Here is a 17920-nt window from a genome sequence, read left to right as displayed (position 1 = left end):
TGAATCAATAGTGAAAATCTAAAATCAAAAACTAGAAACCAGAAAACTTGAAGAAAATGGTAGGAAAAGGTTAGCACAAGCCTGAGTTGAGTTGAAGTTTGATCTTCTATGAGCGGAACGACGCTCAAGTTATTAGAGGTTCGTCACCGTTTTAGGAGAGGGAGCTTGTAATTTTTGTGTGGGACCTACCACTTCTTGATATAATAAATATGTAGATTTCGTATCATGGTGTATGGCTTAAGGTGCTAGTTTAGGAGTATGAAACAACTTTGAATGGACATGTGACATTCAACACAACCCTGTATTTCCGACCAAGAATTTATTTGATATAATTTTACATTTTTCAACACGAACACCATCATGATTAGACTATAAAAATCTCAAATCAAATAGAAAAAACTGTAAAATATATTGAAAGGACATAATTTTATGACATAACAATGCATTAGAAAAAGATTGAATTCGAAGCAAAAACTTATATACAGGTTAAGGTCCGCAATGCGCTAATGCAGGATGAAAATATAAATCTGCTAATTGGTTGACAATGTTAGATGTTTGAATTTGTTTAATTACTTTTGATTAATGAATAAGGGCAGTCAGAAAGAGTCGTTGCTTTTCGGCCGACAAAGTAGTTGAATCAAAAACGTTTGGGGATTGGCTCCCCAAAACCCCACTCGGTTTTCGACCATTACTTCAATTAAAGTAGTGGGAAAAAGAAAATTCAACATTGTGGAGACAATATCATATGGGAAGGGACGACATTCATTGTTCCGTCCAAATCGTTTCTCAAATACGACATTATCTACATCGTTTAGTACATAAATAATATTTTTAATATACGTGTAGTTTTATTATTGGAAAATCAAACAATGAAACCTAGGTGTTTCAAAAAAAAAAAACCTAGGTAGTAGAGAGAGCGACATTTAGGTTAATAAACACTATCTTCTGCAGTGACACTTTTATTTCTTTAATGCCATACAAACTCGTTTCTAATGATATGGAGTGTGACTCCATATAATAGTCAATAGTCTAAATTGGTTGTTGCGTGACACATCAACCAAAAGTAATACAACAACGGTAGAGAATCACTTGACAAAGTAATGAAAAACAAATTTTAACCCGTGGGCGTTGTTTTATATTGAAAAAGATCAATTTAGGACAACTGTCAGTGGCGATTTCTTTATCCTGTTATACCTCCAAAACCCCTAATATGTGTTTCTGATATCCCTAAAATTTCTTAAATATTTTCAATTTCAAAACTTAATGACAATGATGCTTCAATTATAAAACTCAACTTCGAGTTTATTTCCATTTCCACTATCTGAACCTTGTATCAAAGGGAAACAACTCTTAATTAGGATTTCAGAAGATGAGTTTTTCAAAGAAGTTGAAAGTTGTGAAAATTGCATCATTGGTTGAAAACTGATTGTATTAAGAACAACCTATGTAATTTCTAGCATTAGGATATTCAATGGGGTATTTATTCATTGGGTAAAGGTTATTATTGTTAAGTATAGTCCCACATCTCTAGATTCTCCGGATTTGTGAAGTGTATTTGCCTTATGAAACCCTAACCTTGTAAGCCGGTTTTCGAGGTTAGTTAGGTCCATGGACTTTAGCATGGTATCAGAACAGGTGTTTAGGTGGTATATGGACATTGTTTTGTCCGTCAAGAGATTGTTTGTGTTTGTGACCCGTTAAGGGTATTGTTTCTTCTATTCTCCTTCTTCCTTATGTAACCCAGTAAGGGTATTGTTTGGCCCCCAACTCTGTGTGAGGGGGTGCTAAGTATAGTCCCACCTCACCTAGATTCCCTGAATTTGTGAATTGTATATGCCTTGGGAAACCCTAACCTTGTAAGCCGATTTTCGAGGTTATTTGGGCCCATGAACTTTAACAAGTATCACTTCAATATTACTAGGTTGAAGACCTAAGTAAGGTCAGATCTCTAGGTGATTACTTTTTGAAGCCGTAAATCGTTCATTAGCAGAAATGGGGATGGATTCTAATCCATCACCACAACGTCAATTGCTGGCCCATTTTAGTATGTTTATATAAATTAAGTCTTTAATACCGGCAAATTACTGTACGTGAAATGGTACACCCATATCATTTAAGAAGCTACGATCAATGATACTTATGGTTGTTTCACAAGAGGTCTAATTGACTTATCACAACCTATTCGTGATGAATATTTGGCTGAGCTTGACAATTTTACCTTCATGGCTTACTTTGATTGTGAAAAATCACCTGGTATTTGCTCAAATTGCAAGGTAATTCACCATGGTGTTGGTGAATGTAGAAATAATATCATTGAGGAGTTAAAAATAAGACGCCTAACAAGAAGTTATTATTAACTAGATGTCAATGGTTAAAAAAATGGCTCGACACTATATAGTGAAGAGCGTAGCTAAGAAGTTCAAAAATATTGCATGTGTTCGATAATATGTTCCAATAGTAGTAAAAGCAACCAATCGTGCAAAAGCGAGCAAAGAAAAAGATGTGATTGTTAAAGATGCATAAGGAAATTGAATGACCAAACACAAACCTAGTTATTTCTCTAAATCAAAATGACTCCTGAAGTTTAGGAAATAAGAATACAAATATTGGTTATCATAATATTTTGAAAATGGACTCGTTGGTCAGATTTCTATGAGGATGAAGATGGAGTTTATACATAGGGATCCCGAATCATATATTCCATCTCCTCTTAGAAATTTGATATGATTACCAGTGTTGATACTAACAGAATTATGATTCTAACCATGTAGACAGATAAAAAGTACGATTACTATTCAACGTTTCCATCGTCGCTGGTGTGAAAAACTACGGTGGTGGAGGATACTCAATAAAGAGCAACATCAAGTTATTCCTCTCTAGATGTTTTTCAACCTATTTCGTATTATCGAATAAGAAAAATGTTAAAGTCAAAACAGAGAATTTGTTTGAAAGACCTTACACCAAGTCTTCGAATTGACCGATTAGGGCAAGCATGGGAATGAATTATGTCTTCTTTTTTTTTTCTTTTTTTTTGGATGTTTGAAATTTGATTCAACCATTCTTTTATTACTCTTATCCCAAAAATATCAACACCTCAAACCCCAGCAGATTTCAAACCGATCATCCTCATCAACACGATTTATAAACTTATTTCCAAGATTTTATCCAATAGATTAAAACCCCTATTGAATAGGATAATTTCTCCCAATCAATCGGCTTTTCTTCCAGGGATACAAATTACAGACAACATTATCATAGCCCATGAATTGATTCATTCTATGAAAACTTCAAAAAAAAAAAAAGGTTTTTTTGCTCATAAGATAGATCTCTCCAAATCTTTTGATAGAGTTGAGTGGTCTTTTATTAGAAAAGCTTTATCCTCTTTTGGCTTCAGTGATGGCTGGGTTAATCTCATCTTTCAATGCATCTCCACTACCTCCTTTGCTATCCTTCTAAATGGATCCTCAGGCCCAACGTTTTCCAATTCAAGGGGTCTAAGACAAGGTGATCCTTTATTCCCGTATCTTTTCTTAATTTGCATGGAAATCCTCTCAAGACTCCTTGAAAAAGCAATAAGAGAAAATAAAATCTCGGGTCTTCAAATAAATAAACACGCCCCTACCATATCGCATTTCTTCTTCGCCGATGATTGTTTTCTTTTCACCAAAGCGGACCTGGGAGAAGCGAAAAACTTATTGGATATCTTATCTAAATTTGGGGGAATTACATGCCAAATGGTTAATCTTCAAAAATCGGGAATCTATTTTAGCCCCAAAATTCATCCCAAACACGGGAAAATAATAGCAAAAATCCTTAAAGTCCAGCTAATGACTAAAAAAGACAGGTATTTAGGAACTCCTCTCTTCTTTGATAAAAACAGGAAGGAGAATTTTGAACCGCTACTTCAAAAATATTATAATACCTTACAGGTTGGAAATTAAAGTTGTAATCTCAAGCGGCCAGAACAGTCTTAATTCAATCCATTCTTCAAGCGTACCTGACATATCAGATGCAAATGCTAGCTCTTCCTAAAGAAACCCTGGATAAATTAGATAAAATCCAGAAGAGATTTTTGGTGGAAGAAAGATAGGTCAAAAGGTAAAGGTGGTTATATAAAGGCGTGGAAAGGCATGTGCAAGCCCAAAACACAAGGGGGATTGGGAATAAAAAATCCACATAATTTCAATATGTCCCTTTTAACAAAACTAGCTAGCATATTAATGATGGAAAAAGATCAGCTACTGATTAAACTTCTAAAAGCGAAATATTTCTATAATTCCAATCTTTTTGATCCTACAAGAAACTATGAGCTATCATGGATTTAGACAAGCATTCAGAAAGGTCTAAATTTCAAAATTAGGCTAAGGCCCAACCCATGGATAACCCATAACATGAGGCCCTTAATTAAAAGAAGTTTAAATCTAGGCCCCGAATTATTAAAAGACACTCATACCCTTACATATATTGTCAAGCCCCAAATTAAATAAAATTTAAATTTAAGCCCAAAGTTATTAAATCTAGGCCCAAAATTATTAAAATATCGCGTGAATGTGTAAACAGAAGTTACACATGCATATGCCATGTGTATCCAGAAGTTACACATCATTATGACATGTGTAATGCAAAGTTACATATCAAAAAATAGACATCAAAAAGAATGCATACAAAAAGTACATGTATTATTTTAATATTCATTTATAATAATTTCTTAGCATGTGTAACTAGAAGTTACACACGCATCTGTCTAGTGTAATTGAGAGTTACATATGCATCTATCTTGTGTAATTGAGAGTTACATGCATCTGTCTAGGCCCAACAACCGCTGCTAGCCACCACCACTGCCTCCTCATCCTCCTCCAAAACCTGCACCTCCACCACCACAAATAAGCCACCAGCTTTTATGAAGTTATCTGCAACCTGAAGAATAACAAACAAACATATTTTATGAGATTAAAAGAAAGACATACAAAACAATGCATAATCACTTTCGAATGCATGTGACTAGTATAATTAGGAGTTAAACACACGTATAAGGTTAAATGTACTTAGATTAAGAGATGCAAAAAAACAATTTTGTTATTCATTTTTAGCATGTGTAACTAGGACTTACACATGGATATGGGTAGTGTAACTGAAAGTTACACATGCCTGTTATATGTGTAATTATGAGTTACACATGCATAGTGGCATGTGTAACCAATAGTTACACATATATAGTGGCATGTAAACTTGAAATCTCTTTGTACATATAAAGCAAAAACACTAAATATTCAACTTACAGTGCAACAAGGAAAATTATTACATAGTAATTTACTGAATCATCTTGGTAACATCCAAAATCACCTAGCCTAATTATAGTTGAGTAATGTAAATAATAAAAATATTTTAAGATATAGGGAAAAATAGGATAGGAAAATGTAAGAAAAGAACCGAACCTGGCACAACTTCAACTGCGTGACGCATGTATTCCAGATCTTACACTAAGACTTTTCAAGGAAACTACCTTAGCGTTGCGAGCACAAAAAGACACCAAATAATTCGAAAGAAATGATATTTCATCAATTACAAGTCATTACTCAAACAACATTTGGTTATAATGGAATCCTCTGATTGTTGATTCCAAAAGACCACTACAGCCATAATCTGAAAAACAAGCCAACACCTAACTTTTCTAAATGTTCTCAACTTTTATAACATAGTTTTGTAGTACAAAGTTCTAGTATAACACATCAATTCCTATTTATGCTTTTTTATAACGTCACTCCTAATAGAAAAAATATCTTGTAGGACTCTGTCAAAAAATAAAAGGTATTACACATCCAAAAAAGGTCAGTAAGGATACAAACCTGAAACTAGATACTGAAATATGAAAGTCAAGTTATCAAGAACACTTACAAAACCCATGGATAATATCGAAGTTCATAAAAAAAAAGTAGACAAATTGAGCTCTAAATTCCCCATTTTAGCACTGACACTGACCTGAAATGTATTGGTTTTCCATATAACCCAAAACATAAAAGTGCATCTTCAATTTCGTCCAAGACAGTAAGCCCTCATCCTGCACTTCAAAAATAAATTACAATTAAGAGATCCGTTGCAATAAGAACTTAAGTAGATGTGTAATACGACTTGTGTAACCGGAAGTTACACATGCATATGGCATGTGTAATCGGAAGTTACACATCCAATTTGATTGTGTAACTAGTAGTTACACATTCAATTAGTATATCCTCGGACATATACTGATGATCACCAACAACAACAACATATGGCATGATTCAGTCTATTAAAAAGAGTAGTATCTTACTTCACTAATGCTAAATAAACTAGGGATACTCGAAACCCAAACCATGCATAATTCAAAATTCACATATCTCAAAACGTTAACTCAAAATGTTAACTGCAAGGTCTACTCAAAATGTTATTCCAGTAGTTGATAAAGTGAGAGTCAGGGTTTATGTCAACATAGACATAAATAATTCTAATCAAGTTCTATATTTAGATGCAAATTTCAATATGTTATTCCAGTAGTTGATAAAGTGAGAGTCAGGGTTTATGTCAGCATAGACATAAATAACACATTAAGAAGATGATCTATGGAAATGACTAATGCAGGGTACAGAATGATTGAATGTTTGTGACAGAATTACTAGTTACACATAATTTAGCATGTGTAACTACTAGATACACATCTAATTAGCATGTCTAACTAGTACATACGCATCCATTTAGCTAATGTACCTAGAAGTTACACAATAATCCAATAATTTTGCTTTCCCCCCTGTTAAATAACAATGTATAATGACTAGATAACGCCTCAAGATCATGCCAATTCAATACCCTGACAAATGAAACGAAAATCACTCAATCAGTTAGCATGTGTACCTATAAGTTACACATCTAATTAGCATGTGTAAATAATAGCTACACATACTTGAGATATTGAACCCAAGACCATAGTGATATAAAATTTCCAAAGCATCTTCCATACCACAAACCTAGTAAAGAAAATATGTGTAAGGAAAACATTCATAAACGAGTACTCGGGTGGAAACGCTAGGAAATACCGACACTCATAAACTTGATAGAAGAGAAAATGAGAGAAACCTTTCCAACCATATAACTACTCTTTTCATAAAAACCTGCAATATAACATAAACTTTATATCCCAGGATGTGTAACTAGCAGTTACACATCCATATAACTATTCTTTTCATAAGAACCTGCAATATATATAACATAAACTTTATATCCCAGGATGTGTAACTAGCAGTTACACATCCTGGTAACTACTAGTTAGCAGAAATCATCATTAATGCATAGTTTATATAATACATCTCAGATATGAACCATTCATTAATGCATAGTTTATATAATACAAGTTGTTGTAAGCATGTAATTGTTTAGTCAATCATGTTTATAGACTTCATGCTAAACAGGGAGTTCCAGTACAAAGAGATTGTATTTATCGAATGAACTAAAAACTGAGAATCCATCTTACCTCAAGGTGCAGGTTTTGCTACTTCTCCAAAAGACGTATTCCAACATGATTCATCCCAATCCCATCCAAGGAGTGTGTACCATTAAGCTGATAAAAGGTCCACCAATTAAATTAAGACAAGGACAGGTAGTTACCAAACAATAATAAGATAATTTTTAAAGAAGTTCACAAATTAGGGAGAGATTCATACACAACTTTCCAAAGACATGAATTTCCTACGGTAGTAAACTCCTTCCAAAATTGACCAATCTAATCCATATCTTCTCTTATTGTGGTTATCGATAACATTCATTAGCCATTGCGTAATGAACCACTGCCTTTGCTTACTGGTGGCTTTGATAAGAAGAACAAAATCAAGTTATCGTAGAACCGCCCATTTCCAGCTATTTTATGTCTTGAAATTCCACAAATTCTTCACCTAACGGCTGCCAGAACTTAAGGCAAAAAAATTGCAGCAAAAACACTTGCACAGAGACTTACCAAGAATCATATGAACTTGAAATGGTGAAGAAGGGATAATCTTCCTGCAACATTTCCACATCCAACACAAAACACAATCATAAAATCGTTCAAATACACTATCATTGCAACAATCCCCTTCATATATATCCCACGAAAATAATCAGTAGTAACAACTTCAGCTCTTCGTTATTTTATTGCTTGAAAACAATAAGCAAAGGCAGGCATTCAATATAGTATTCAGAGATATGAATGAAACTAATAATCTGAACTGAGATTCATTTCAAATTGAAAAATTCGTAATATCAAAAATTGAAATTAAACCTAAAATTAGATCGAAACTCAGTGAAACTTACTTCCGATTCTGACTAGTATGACACATCTAATCAATCGATTGAACCACAGATCCCTTACGAATATCGCCATTGAACAATTTCTCATTCAACCGAGTTTCTGACACAACATAATGAGTCGAATCTGAGTCAGAAACCAGTAATCAAAGTCGATCTTGCGATATTACCAGCAGATTTTTATCTAAATACTTGAACTACAGGTTTTAAGTTTACATAGCCTCAAAGAATAGCTGAAAACGCATTATGAGTTCATTTCACAGACATTTTCACCGAATTTTTATGGGTTTTGGCTTACGAAATGAACGAATCTGAGCTTAAAATGATGAGAAGTCCATGATAATTTCGAAATATGAGATCAGGGAGATGAAATGAATGAAAAAAAATGAAGATCGGTGAAATTTGGAGACGATGAAGAAGTTTTCTAGGGTTTTTGCCAGAGCCGAGAGAGAAAAAGAACGGAGAAGAGAGAGAAAATAAATTGATAAATGAAAATATGTGTCGATATTCCTCTTGTATATATAGTAAAGGGTAGTCTTGCCATTATTAAAATTCGGAATAATTAATTATGGGCCAGATCTGAAGAAAAATTGATATTTTGGGCCTAGCAGTATCATTTTCCTAAAGTATGGAGTTGATAGTGAAGGATCCATTTTGTGGGGCTTCTATATATTGAACCCATATAGTAGGGGGTCTAGTATTTTGCAAGTGAAAAATGGAGCTAATACGAAGATTTGGGAGGACAATTGGATTCCCAACACGAACAGATTAAATAAACCAAGAGACAGAGGTGATAATTTTCCGCAAAAAGTTCAAGAGCTAATAAATAATGAAGGATATTAGGACACGGGAAAGCTAGATGATTTTGTTCTCTTTAGATATAAAAGAAAGAATTCTAGCTATTACCCCAAATAAAGAAGATAGTGACAGGATAAGATGGGCTCACCACCAATCAGGAGATTTCTCGGCAAAAAATATATATAACATTCTCATTAATCGTAATTCTGATAATGAGAATGATATTGATTTCCCATGGAAAAAACTATGGAAGTTGCAGACTCTACCTCGGATCAGGATGTTTATTTGGAAATTAATTCAGAAAGCTTTACCGACCTCGAGTAGACTAGCGGCTCATAATCCAGAAGTTTCCCCGGAGTGTCAAATATGCAATAACCAAGCTATGGAAACAGAAAATCATCTTTTTAGAACATGCCCTTTTGCCAGAGCAGTTTGGTTTGGTTGCTCCTTGGAAGCGGTCAATTCGCGAGTTAACACAGATGTGATTAACAAGTGGATTGAATTTTAGATCGCCGATCGAAACTTCTCAAAATTTAGTGAACAAATCGCAATCATTCTTTGATTCATATGGAAATATAGATGCGAGGTTGTTTTCAGGAAAACCGTTCTGGATCCCTCCTATTTAATTCAGCAGATAAAAAATTTCATCCAGTCTTCAGTTATCAAGGAAAAGACCAAAATCTCAAGGCATCTAAAAAACGAAGATTACCAATCACGTGTGGAACAACATCAGGTCGGATTGGATAATTTTCATTGATGTGTCCTTTAAAAAGGAAAATCTATCCATGGGATATGCCTTCATTCTATATTCGGCAGACCAAGAAGCTTTTCTACATATTTCAGCTGGCTCTGATTGGGCTTCCTCGGCAGTACATGCTGAAGCAAAAGCACTGTTAAATGATTTAAAGTGGCTAAAAAATAACATTCTTTCTAGCGCTTGTATAGTCACAGACAGTGAACTCCTTCGGGATTCTATCGCCAAACAAGATACAGAAACTTCATGGGTTGCGGAGAATACTATAAAAGAAGCCATTTACTTGTTGGATAAACTTCCTCAAGCACATGTTAAATTTATTAACAGGGACTACAATGCTGCAGCGGACTCAGTTGCAAAAGAAGCAAGGATCCGAATACTTCATCATGTGTCATCACATTTGTGTCAACGAGTGCGAAAAGAAAGTATTACTTCTAATATTTTTTGAAGAAAATGAAATTGTAGATCTCCTCGATTACATTGCATTAGTATATTAACCTTTTCCAACCAAAAAAAAAGAAAAGTTTGAAATTTGTGCCTTTTCTTTTCATTTTTATTCCATTTTATGGACGAAGGCTCCTAGTATCTTTAGTTTGCACAATAATATCCATCTATCAGTCCTCCTTAACTAGAAACTCCTTACCTAGGAAATGTGTCCCAATTTCTTTTTTGTTTTTCCTTTTCCTTTTTTAACAGCTGTTTGATTGACCTAAAGCCATCCTCAACCGGAAAAAATGCATTTTCATCTTTGTTCTTCTGAAAGCTGGACCTCAAATATAAATTTCGAATCACTTCACTCGTAATTTATTTTCTCTTTTATCTGAACAGAACTCAAAACACGATTTTCCATCTCTTTTAGACCCCTTTTATGTCGGAAATCTTACCCTGAAATCATTTGATCAAGGGTATAATAATGCTAAATGATGTGATAGAGGATCCGCAGTGGCTCCCTCATACGCACTCAAAGTCCTATCATTTGGTCCGATAAAATATGAATTACCTAGATCTTGCACTACAAACATATCATTACACTCTCTTTGACATGGATCCTGGCTGGATACAAAGTAACGCGCAAAAGCCAGCAGTGCTGCACACTGCACAGCTAGGCTTGTACCTTTATAATGTAGGACGACACGTAGATTAGCGTGGTCTAGCATGGGAAGAAGAATATTGCTAAGGTGGCAGAAGTGCAGAACAATAATCAAACGGCTCAAATTATTAATGGAATCTATAATTAGAGGAGTAGAGATCTTTACAAATGTATGGACCAACCAACAACACATGGATCTTTGGCCCCACTGTTCACATTTTCAGATCAGTGAGACCCACCAACCCCACATGGAAGTCTGGCCCACCTTAGTAGTGTATATTATACTATTACTACATCCATCTTTCTTAATTTGGAGTTTAGAAGGAATATTATGACAGTAGAGTGGCAGTCTAGTAGTAGAAGAAGTGTGAAATTTTTGATGCAAGAAACTACAAAGTCAAGGAATGCAATCGTAAGCTGATTGCTGTAGAAAAAGGAAATCTAGAAAGAGAGTATGAAAAAGAAATGTATAAAGAAATTGAAAGAAGCAGGACGCGGTTTTAGAGCTGCGAGACAGTGGTGCAACAGCTAAGCGCTATGAGCAGCTCCTGTTTGCTTGCAAGTGTTTAGCGTGTGTATCTTCTCTTAGAGTAAGTTCGCGAATGATTCGCGAATCATTCGCGAATTTTTCCGTATCACGAATTTTACCGTCTTATTCGCGTACGTTTGCAACTCCGAACCCAAGTCGCGTATTATGTGGCATTTCCGAATTATTCGCGAACCGTTCACGAATTTTACGTATCCCGAATGATACGTCCGCTTAATTCGCCATAAATTCTTTAGCTTTTACTTTTCAAAGACTCCATTTTTTGGGATTTACTGCCTCCCGAGCATACACGACCGAATAGTAGACGTGTTGTGATTTTTATGAAACAAAAACGACTGAAGAGATTTGAAGGTGAAGGTGAGAGAGATCTCAAACTCACTAACCAAGCATCTAAACCACCATATGACGTCCTCTTGGATAACTAATGTTGTATATATTATTAATATCATCATATTAAGTTTATTTTTTCTTTAAATAACTCACACATATGCATAAAAATTGGTCTATGACCTTATAAATACAAATTATTTGTTATATATAGATACCGAATTTTCAGAGCCGAACTCACATTTATAAATCGAATCATACACGTACGTATGCCGTTCCGAATTACTGACGAATCACGTCTCGTTGACCGAATTTTGGACCGAATCTGAATTTTACAAAACCGTATAATACTCGTACGTTTGCCGTTCCGTACGTTTGCCGAATCACGAATTACTAACTAGGCTCAGTAGTAGTACTTTGTATTGTATTCCAATAGCTACTACTGCTGCAACTCTTTTAGCCAACATATTCTATCTCTCATCTGCAACATCCAGGAAATTGCCTGCTCAAGAGAATCCAATGTTCCTATGTTCCTTTGGACCCATTCTATATCCTTCTAATTATCTTCTAACGAAAGCTATATAAAATAATGAGTGAGACTTTTTTACCCTTTATCATTTAATTTTTTGGTTTTTAATATTGAGTTTCTTGTTTTGCAAGTAAAATGCAGAATCTATCTTGAAAAAAAAGAAAGAAAGCTTCATGAAAGTAGAGCTTTAATTCAAACTTTTCTGTCATTCTCACGTACCCACACATAGTTTCCAGGGTATATGATAGCTAGCTTGAAAGTAACATTTTTTTTTTTTTGGACATTGATTTGATTGAATGGGAATTATATTCTTCCAGACCCTCCTCCCCATAAAAAGGAAAATGAAAATTACTTATAAATTTTATCAAAGTAAAATTGATTTCTCTTAATCTAACACCGTGTTTGTTTATTCCCGACTCATCTGAGTCGTCTAGATCTGAATCATCTGGATCTGAGTGAAATTACCTGACTCATCTGGATTTGAGTCGATATGTTTGTTTTGAGTCAGATCTGACTCGGAAATAAGTGAATCAGTGATTTGGTACCATGAATCAGGGGTATTTTGTTACCTGACTCAAATGAATCCGAGTCAGGGGTTATGTCTGAGTCAGAGGTCGAGTCAGATCTGACTCAAAATGGAAAACAAACGGTCTGACTACTGACTCGGTCCGAGTCAGAGATTGACTCAGATTCAGAAACCGAGTCAGCTGCAAACAAACAAGTTCTAAGTTCAATGTTTTTGAGAAAATTAATAATTCAATCAGAAATAAAAAATAAAAAAAACTTTTGTTTTTTCGAATAAGGACACATAGATTCATTTTGATACAAGTGATGGGCATTCATTGACTAGCCCCTATAATAAATTATTTCAGGGTTCATGTGGAAGGTTACTACTCTATTCCTTTTTTCTTATTTTTATCACAAAACCATCTACCTAGCTTAGCCTTTTCTCACTAGAAAAGAAAACAAAACCAGCCCCACTTCCCTTCCTTATAAATAAAACCTCTCCTTCTAGTTCTTTCCTTCATCACATTCATTCAAACTTGCTTTCAATACTCACTCTCACAAACAAGAATAAGCACATCTACAACAAGAACAGCAAGAAGAAAAGGATTCATTTGATTCATTGATCTTCATATATTTTGAGAAACTATATTGTCATACACAATGGTGAAGTGTGAAGAGAAGAGCATTCAACTACAAGCAGAATCATCAACAACAACATTATCATCTTCATCATCAATATGTAAGTCAGTAGCAGCAAAACCATCATCATCTTCAACAGCAAAAACATCACCATCATTGAGTAGCAGGAAAATTAAGAAGTACAAAGGAGTAAGAATGAGGAGTTGGGGTTCATGGGTATCAGAAATAAGAGCACCAAATCAAAAGACAAGGATTTGGTTAGGTTCTTATTCCACAGCTGAAGCAGCAGCTAGAGCTTATGATGCTGCACTTTTATGTCTTAAAGGCTCTTCCGCAAATCTCAATTTCCCAAATTCTTCTATTTCTTCTTTTCCTCATCTTCATGCCGCCGCTGCTGCTGATAATAATTCTATGAGCATGAATCCTAAAACCATTCAAAGAGTAGCTGCTGCAGCTGCAGCTGCAACAACAACTGTCACTCCCATCAATAACACCACCATTAACATTCCATCCCCATCTTCACCATCTTTATTATCTCTTTCCCATACACTTCCATCAAACTTATCTTCGCCCTCGCCTTCCATCTCGATATCTTCGTCGCCATCTCCGTCTTCCTCGTGTTCGACTCATCAGGATATCGATGAGGTTTCGCTAATCCAATGCTGGGATACTTACACTCCTAGTACTATTACTAGTGGTAGTGCAATTTCACACTATAATAATGTTCAAGAAGCACCCATGTCGATAACGCGTCCAGTGAATAATGATCCCTGGATGGATTTATTCGGTGATTTGCAATCTCCTAAGTTTAATGTCGATCACTTGCTCAGTTCATGTCCTTCGTTTGCGCCAGCTCCGTTGTCTGTCGACGAGTATTTCTACGAAGATAGCGATATCCGGCTATGGAGCTTCTGCTAGAGGGAAATTTGCAATGCCACACTACATTTCGTTCGCTCATTCATTCTTTCATTCATTCATCTCTAAGGGGGAAAACAAAAAAGAAAAAAAAAAAGAAAAACACTAACAGTGACTACATTATTCAAATTCATTCAATTATTTGTTCTATTTTTTTATAAATATATAAATATATGTAAATTAGGCGTAATTCACGTCGAATGGCGTAGTTTATCGTCGATCGCGTGGGGTTACGGGAATGGGGTTTACATATATAGTTTTATTTCATTGTATTAATCAAGTTACATATATAATCATCATATATATATATGATCGAATCAATAGAAATTTATTTTCAGTGAAATGTTATTGATACTTATTTTCAAGTTATTTTTGTGTTGTGTGACAGAGCGGGAAACAATACAATTCAATGATCAAATTCTTCTTTTTAGTCATGAGTGTTCTTTATACAGTTACACTATCTATCCATCAATCAATTCAATGAAATTTTGAGTACAACAAGTTGCGGAAATATAGTCAAGTAATTCTTAAGAATATACATGTCGTTGATTGGAAAACTACGGGGCGTAGGCATTAATCCCTAAATCATGCAAACTGTATTAGACTTGTTACTTGTTAGACTTCATAGTTTGAATTCTAGCTTAATCGAAGTTGGAGTCCATCTATGTATAATGTACGTAATTTTTGTCGACCATATCCCGCTGCCCGAATTAAACAGTGAAAATGTTGATTCGAGTTTGGCCTTTGATGCTATAACTAGTTACGTACTTGCTAAACTAAAATATAGGATTAGAGGGGTAGGCATGCGGCAAGTGAATAGAAAGTTCAAAACATCTTGATCAAAATTCCTGGTTCCGCTTGTTTCTTTCCCGTTAATTGGTCGAGTTTTTGTGTTTGCTCTACTTAATCACCATAATCAATAGTTCTTCTCCCAAAAACTTGTGAGATCTCGCCCATTGTTTGGGAAATTTAAGATCAATGATCTATGACATTTATAATTTTCAGTATCCCGCGATTCCATAAAAAAATTACAAGCCAGGTTTTGTTACTAAATTATTATTACCCCTGAGCTTTTCGACTAAAATTTCTTGTTATACAAAAAAAATAAATCGCCTTACGATTTCAAGTTACTAAGTTAGTTTCTTAACTTAGAGATGTAGACTTTATGGTTGGTACATCAAGAGCCCAAGTGACTAAGTCCAACTATAAATAAATGTAGAACAACAAGAAGTAAGAAAATATTCATCTATAAATGAAAAGGTTCTCCTTTCTCTAGAATTTAGTTGAATTATGAGCTCAAATGGGCAAAAATTTAGCGCAATTTCATGCATTAGGTTGAGGAAGAGGGTCCACTATGCCACCAACTATACCATTGTTCTTGCCATGTGAGAAATTTTCTTTATTCCAAATTTAATTTTGCATTTTTTTCTTCTCTGAAAATTGAATTATTCATTTTCCTCCCTTTAGGAAAATTACAATATATGGTAGGGTAGTTTATCACGTGATAGGCTATTCTTTGCACATGGCCAGACCATATACGGTTTACTCTCAATTAGACAGGTAGTCTTGATTTTTGCCACATAGAATATCCCAAAAATAAAAAGGCCCATAACCAAAATTAATTGTTCACACCATGAAACCAAAAATATCCAAGAAAATGATGCAAAACCCAAATATAGATTAGATTGTCATGTGACGGATAATAATTGATGGCCGTACCTTCATACTGTGGGTTTTGACAATTCTGTGGGTTTTGACCTATGTTTGACCAGTCAGGGAACAGAGTAATTGGAGGGATACATCCTGCATGTGCATGTATATATGCTGCTATCTAACCAACCCAAAACACAAATACTGATTGTGGTTTTGTTTTATTGCGTACAATGTATTTGGTATATCTTTTAGGTTCTTTCTTTATGGGACCATATCACTTCCATTTCTAGGTAAGGAATTGAAGTGTAGGTTTGGAGCCAATTCACCTGCTATCTGATCATGGGGATAATGATATTAGATTATGGGACCAACACTATCTCTTTATTTGGCAGTCTCGTATTTATTAATTACGTCGCGTTCCCTTTTCTATCTTCAGAGGTACCTGTAAAATACAGGGCAGTGTAAAACGCGGGAGTTATTGAGTCAATGCCAATCTGATATCCGATTTAGTTATGGATGAGGACACCCGAAAATGAGAAACATATGAAACTGATATTATTGAAAATGAGTATTTTCCTGTAATAATCTCTGAAAGATTATTACAGGGTATTTAACTGTCCTATCAGGACAAGACACACATGACATAAGTCAAGTCAATGTTGACTCATTGACTTGATACACACTTTATCGAGACACTAACATATATCTAATATATCCTTTTCAATGTGATATTAACAGATAAAGAATCACAATGAAAAACAACAAAGCATTAAAGGAACAAAAAAAAAACAATCTAAGAAGTAAGTTCTGTAAGTTGAACTGTAGAAGAACTTGAAGTAGCAGGTGAAGATGGCTTTAACAACTGATGCAATAGTCTTGAAAATGTAGGAAGGCACAGTCCTTTAGTAAAGATATCTGTCAGTTGATCCTTTAAAGAAATGTGTTGAAGTTGTAAGAAGCCCTCTTCCACAAGTTCTCTGACAATGTGATACTGGATTTCTATATGCTTGGTCCTGGCATGAAAACGGAATTAGATGTCAAAGCCAGAGCACTAGTATTGTCACACAGGAGCAAAATAGATTTAACAGGAATCTGATGGCTCCAGAGCCTACCTCCAGAGGTACATAGAAATATAGGGCAGTGTAAAAAGTGGGAGTTACTGAGTCAATGCCAATATGATATCCGTTTATGATTAGCTGCGGATGAGGGCACCGAAAAACAAGTGTTTTCAAAGAAGGTTTGAAATTATACCGCCTTCTTTCCGGTTTAGGTAACTCCGAAATTTTCGGACATTCTCTTTCATGGAGATTTTTTCAAATTTCAAGCTCAGCCTCTCAATCATCTCAATCTTAATTGATTGAATTTGAGAGTGTGCTAACTGAATTTCTCCGCCGTTTAAGGATGGGTCTATGATCCTTTCCCTTAGGGCCGGGATTTATTGGTTAGTGGAGTATTGATATAATCGCTACTAGCGTTTTTTTTTTTTTTTTTTTTTTTTTTTTTCTTTTTTCTTATTCTTTTGACCTATGATTACTGGAAGATCCAATTTTTTTTTTCTAATTCAATGAAGCCGCCGTAGCATATTATTAAAAATCGAATTTAGGTACAACATCGGTGTAGGGAAGCCTAGCAACAAGCTGAGCCCCAACACCTTTTTGAACGGATATACCTAGTCTATAAAAAGAGAATTGCCAATCTTATAATTAAGGTCATAATTAGCTATGCAATTTCTTAACCTCTTCAGAAAAACAACCATGTCTTCACCTTTTATTTTTTTTTTAGAATGAGGACTAGACAATCATCGAGAGAAGAGGGTTAATTAGTAATGCATCTTCAGGATGTTAATAGGAT

At 34.8% G+C, this 17920-nt stretch overlaps 1 protein-coding gene and 1 long non-coding RNA gene across 2 annotated transcripts; one reads left to right on the top strand and one right to left on the bottom strand.

Moving 5' to 3' along the window:
• Nucleotides 1–4782: 4782 nt before the first annotated feature.
• LOC113304064 lies at nucleotides 4783–6024 on the bottom strand. Its single transcript, XR_003338024.1, has 3 exons — nucleotides 5980–6024; nucleotides 5436–5503; nucleotides 4783–4917 (listed from the first exon to the last, which is right to left on the bottom strand). It is a non-coding gene; the product is annotated as an uncharacterized LOC113304064 (long non-coding RNA).
• A 7247-nt stretch (nucleotides 6025–13271) lies between these two features.
• LOC113302894 (ethylene-responsive transcription factor ERF014-like) lies at nucleotides 13272–14759 on the top strand. The gene has a single exon (XM_026551859.1). The coding sequence runs from the start codon at nucleotides 13523–13525 to the stop codon at nucleotides 14417–14419; it is 897 nt and encodes a 298-aa protein (XP_026407644.1). The 5' UTR covers nucleotides 13272–13522; the 3' UTR covers nucleotides 14420–14759.
• The last annotated feature ends 3161 nt before the right edge of the window (nucleotides 14760–17920 follow it).

Source organism: Papaver somniferum, chromosome 8, assembly GCF_003573695.1.
Source record: "Papaver somniferum cultivar HN1 chromosome 8, ASM357369v1, whole genome shotgun sequence".
Taxonomy (NCBI): domain Eukaryota; kingdom Viridiplantae; phylum Streptophyta; class Magnoliopsida; order Ranunculales; family Papaveraceae; genus Papaver; species Papaver somniferum.
This window is presented reverse-complemented; position numbering and strand designations above follow the sequence as displayed.